We start from the raw sequence: 3,630 nt of genomic DNA, 5'->3' as shown, positions 1-3,630 counted from the left end.
AGTCACCGCAGGGGCACGGTTACCCGGTCTCAACCCATGGAGTCCCATCCGGTTTCAGCGGTAACTTGTACCCACCGTGTAATTTAAGAAAACCCACCCAAAAAACTAAAAACTTCTTTGCACCCAAATGGGTAACAAACTTATCCATTTCCACGTGTCATGTGGCTATTCGTGAAGTGCAAGCATAGCCCCACCAAATAGACAAGTCATTTTCTGTCTGGTGGCAAGGAAAACGTTGGTGCTGCAGGTGGGCCTCCCCGAGTAGTTAACTTAATTATACTGAATTTTGGAATATTTAATTTACTATGTTATATATATATATATATATATATATATAAAAGAGCGTTAAAGAAACTCTCCCTTTCGTTTCGTTTCGTTTCGGTTTTTACTTCCTCCTCTCCCACTCGAAAAGAGGAGAGGAGGGGGGGAGAGAGTGAGAGAGAGAGAGAGGGTGGGAAGAAAGATATGAGAGAAGGGGAAGGAGAAGAAGACGAGAAGAAGAGAGAGAAACCCTAATTTGATCCAACCGAAAGAGAAAGAGAGAGAAAGAGGAGAAGGAGGAGGAGAGGGGGGATGGCGAAATCGGGGGCGGCGGAGGCGGAGGCGGCGAAGAAGGCCGGGGAGCTGAAGAGGGAGCTGAGGAGGCTGGTGAGAGCTATTGCAGAGGACGACGACACCCAGATCAAGACCTTCGACGAGGCGGCGCGGGCGCTCGCTGCGCTCCGGGATGTCAAGTTGGGCGGCAACGGGAACTCCAAAGGGAAGCGTTTGCCGTCGCCGCTATCGAAAGAGACGAAGAAGGACGACAAGATCGGATCTCCGACGATCCCCCAGCACTTCTTGTGTCCGATCTCCTCCGAGCTGATGAGGGATCCGGTGATTCTGGCCTCCGGGCAGGTAAGATCGTTAGCTTTAGGGTTTCTTCCCCAGTTCTTTGTAGCGGTTACAAGAATTCGTATCGTTTATTTTGGAAATGTTGATCTCTGTATGGGAGAATGTTCTTGATGTGACAAGATTGTGCGGACTGTACTTCCTGTTCTTGATGTTTTGATTGAGGTTTTAATTCTGTTTCTTGTATAGATTTCTTTGACAAAGCCCCTTATCTCTGGGTCTGCTTCATTCTTTTGTTACCAGTTAAATCAGGCATCGAAATCTTCGGTTGTTTTCAGTTAAAAATTGCATGCACATGGAAGAGATAATGAGAGTATTTAGTTTGTGAGTCAAAAGAAACGTAGGCTAAAATGCGTTACGAGAATCTTTTGATTCAAGAAATATTGCTGCATTTGTTTTTCTTAGTAGTATTCCCAATTTGGAGGGTTTTAATGTGAGGGTTTTCAAATTGCTTTTTTTTTTTTTTGATTCAAGAATATGAAAGGAATTGGATTCTTGATTTAGTGCTTAGACCATGATTTAAAATCACTGGAATCTCCTGTGAATCTTCTGATGCCTAGACTCTCTTTAAGAATATCGAATCACAAACTTTTACCATTGGCTTCTATTGTCCATCGCTACTTCGAGAAAATATTTTCTTGAGATCACAAATTAGAATTAGTTCCAGTTCTAATTCAATACCTTCCCAGTTCAGATCTATCTTTATTTATTCTTTTCCTCCTCCATTTTTTGAACCACCCCTAGGGTTCTAATGCTGGGACTGTAGATATGAATATTTGATTGAAAGCACTTTTTGTCACAAGACTGCTGTGTACTCTGTTCTTCTAAATATGTAATTAGCCCTCCTGCTTTGTGTGCTTCGAGTTATATATGTGGTCATATCTTTTCTTGCAGACCTATGACCGACCATTCATTCAGGAGTGGCTGAATTCAGGGAACCGGACATGCCCGCAGACCCAACAGATTCTCCCCAACATCACCCTCATCCCCAACCATGCGGTCCGAAGGATGATATCTGAATGGTGTGGGGAGCATGGCATTCCTCTGCCTGCACTCGAGAGCCAGGATGAAGGCCTGATCACAAAAGATGAGCGGAATGCACTCAACGAGCTCCTCGACAAGATCTCTTCATCCTCCTCCATCCCTGAGCGGAAGCAAGCGGTGAAGGAGCTCCGGCTTCTCACCAAGCGCAACCGGTCCTTCCGGGCCCTTCTAGGGGAGAAACCAGATGCACTCTCCCTACTGCTCTTGCTTCTCTCTGAGCCAGGCTTGAATGATGATCTAGAGCTCCAAGAAGACACTGTGACCACAATTCTGAATCTGTCAATCCATGATAGCAATAAGAAGCTTGTTGGAGCCGACCCCGGAGCCATTCCCTTGCTCATTGATGCATTGAAGAATGGAACCATGGAGACTCGGGGCAATGCAGCTGCTGCCCTCTTCACCTTATCGGCGCTTGATTCCAACAAGCTTAAGATTGGTGAATTGGGAGCCATCAAGCCCCTTCTGGAGCTCTTAGAGCAAGGCGGCGAGGCTGCCAAGTTGGATGCGGCATCAGCTATTTTTAGCATCTGCACGGCCCCCGAGAACAGGATGAAGGCAGTGAAGGATGGGGCGGTGGGTGTAGTCTTGGAGGTCATCAAGGATCAATCTCTTGTTGATGGCCCGTTGGCTATTCTTACCCTGCTATCTGGTGACCCAGACGCAATGGAGCAGATTGCTGAGAATGGAATGCCTTGCTTGCTTGGCATAATGAGGGAGAGCACATGTGACCGGAACAAAGAGAATGCGGTGGCGGCTGTGTTCGCTGTCTGCTTGCATGACCGGTGGATGCTGAGGGAGGTTGGGAAGGAGGAGAATTTGCACGGGACAATCTCTGCTCTGGCTCAGAATGGCACCACAAGGGCTCGTAGAAAGGCTGCCGGAATTCTGGAGAGGTTGAAGAAGTCGACGCGTAACCCAAGTCATTCTTGTTAGATGAGGATGTAATCCAGGGAAATAAGAGGTGTAGATCTTAATGTAAATATTGCTTGCTTCTGTGACTCCATCGAGTTCAATGGTACATATAAAACTACAATGTTACTTTGCTGCTATGAGGATTTGGGCTTTGGAAGGGTATGGCTTCTTCCTCCGGATAATGTAAACAGATGTTTCGGTTGTTGGCTCTCCTCATACGATTTAATCAGTTCGCTTGCGTCAGTCTTGCTATATGTATTAGGCAAGAGGTATGCAACCATATCATAAAATTATCCATCATGGAGCGAAGCTCCCGTCATTTCCCTTAAGTTAGATAGCAACCTCAATCATTTCCCTTAAGTTAGATAGCAACCACCACGTTATGAGGTAAGGAATCCGTCATTCAAACCGCACTGCCTTTGATCCCCGAATGCCTCTGCTGTTGTATCCGCATCAAGTTTCGGGATACGGTGCTCCTCTTCCCCCATCAGAGCATTGATGCAAATACAGATGGCAATTTTAGCCGATCTATCGGATATCCGATCCGATTACGATACGAGTATAGATTTTAAAAAAAATATTCAAAGTAGATTCAGATCATATATGAAAAATGATACGTTCTATCTTGAATCTGATTCAATATAATCTTAATCATGATGAGTCTAGATGATGAGTTTCTTATCCAATCCAACTTTTCTTATTTACTTGATCCAACCCAACCCGCATCTATAGTTGACCTAATTTGATCCGAGATGGATATGGAGAGGGGATAGGTATAAGGTT

General features: G+C 45.3%; 1 protein-coding gene across 2 annotated transcripts; it reads left to right on the top strand.

The window, feature by feature from the left end:
• Positions 1-360: 360 nt before the first annotated feature.
• LOC105033954 (U-box domain-containing protein 9) lies at positions 361-3,004 on the top strand. Of its 2 annotated transcripts, none has more exons than XM_019846823.3 (2): positions 361-897; positions 1,810-3,004. In XM_019846823.3, the coding sequence occupies exons 1-2, from the start codon at positions 574-576 to the stop codon at positions 2,866-2,868; spliced, it is 1,383 nt and encodes a 460-aa protein (XP_019702382.2). In that variant the 5' UTR covers positions 361-573; the 3' UTR covers positions 2,869-3,004. The 2 variants fall into 2 exon arrangements, with proteins under 2 accessions (XP_019702382.2, XP_019702381.2); XM_019846822.3 differs by having other exon boundaries at positions 362-897; positions 1,786-3,004.
• The last annotated feature ends 626 nt before the right edge of the window (positions 3,005-3,630 follow it).

The sequence above is a fragment of the Elaeis guineensis genome, chromosome 9, assembly GCF_000442705.2.
Source record: "Elaeis guineensis isolate ETL-2024a chromosome 9, EG11, whole genome shotgun sequence".
Taxonomy (NCBI): domain Eukaryota; kingdom Viridiplantae; phylum Streptophyta; class Magnoliopsida; order Arecales; family Arecaceae; genus Elaeis; species Elaeis guineensis.
The sequence above is the reverse complement of the archived record's forward strand: the minus strand, read 5'-3'. Positions and strand labels throughout refer to the sequence as shown.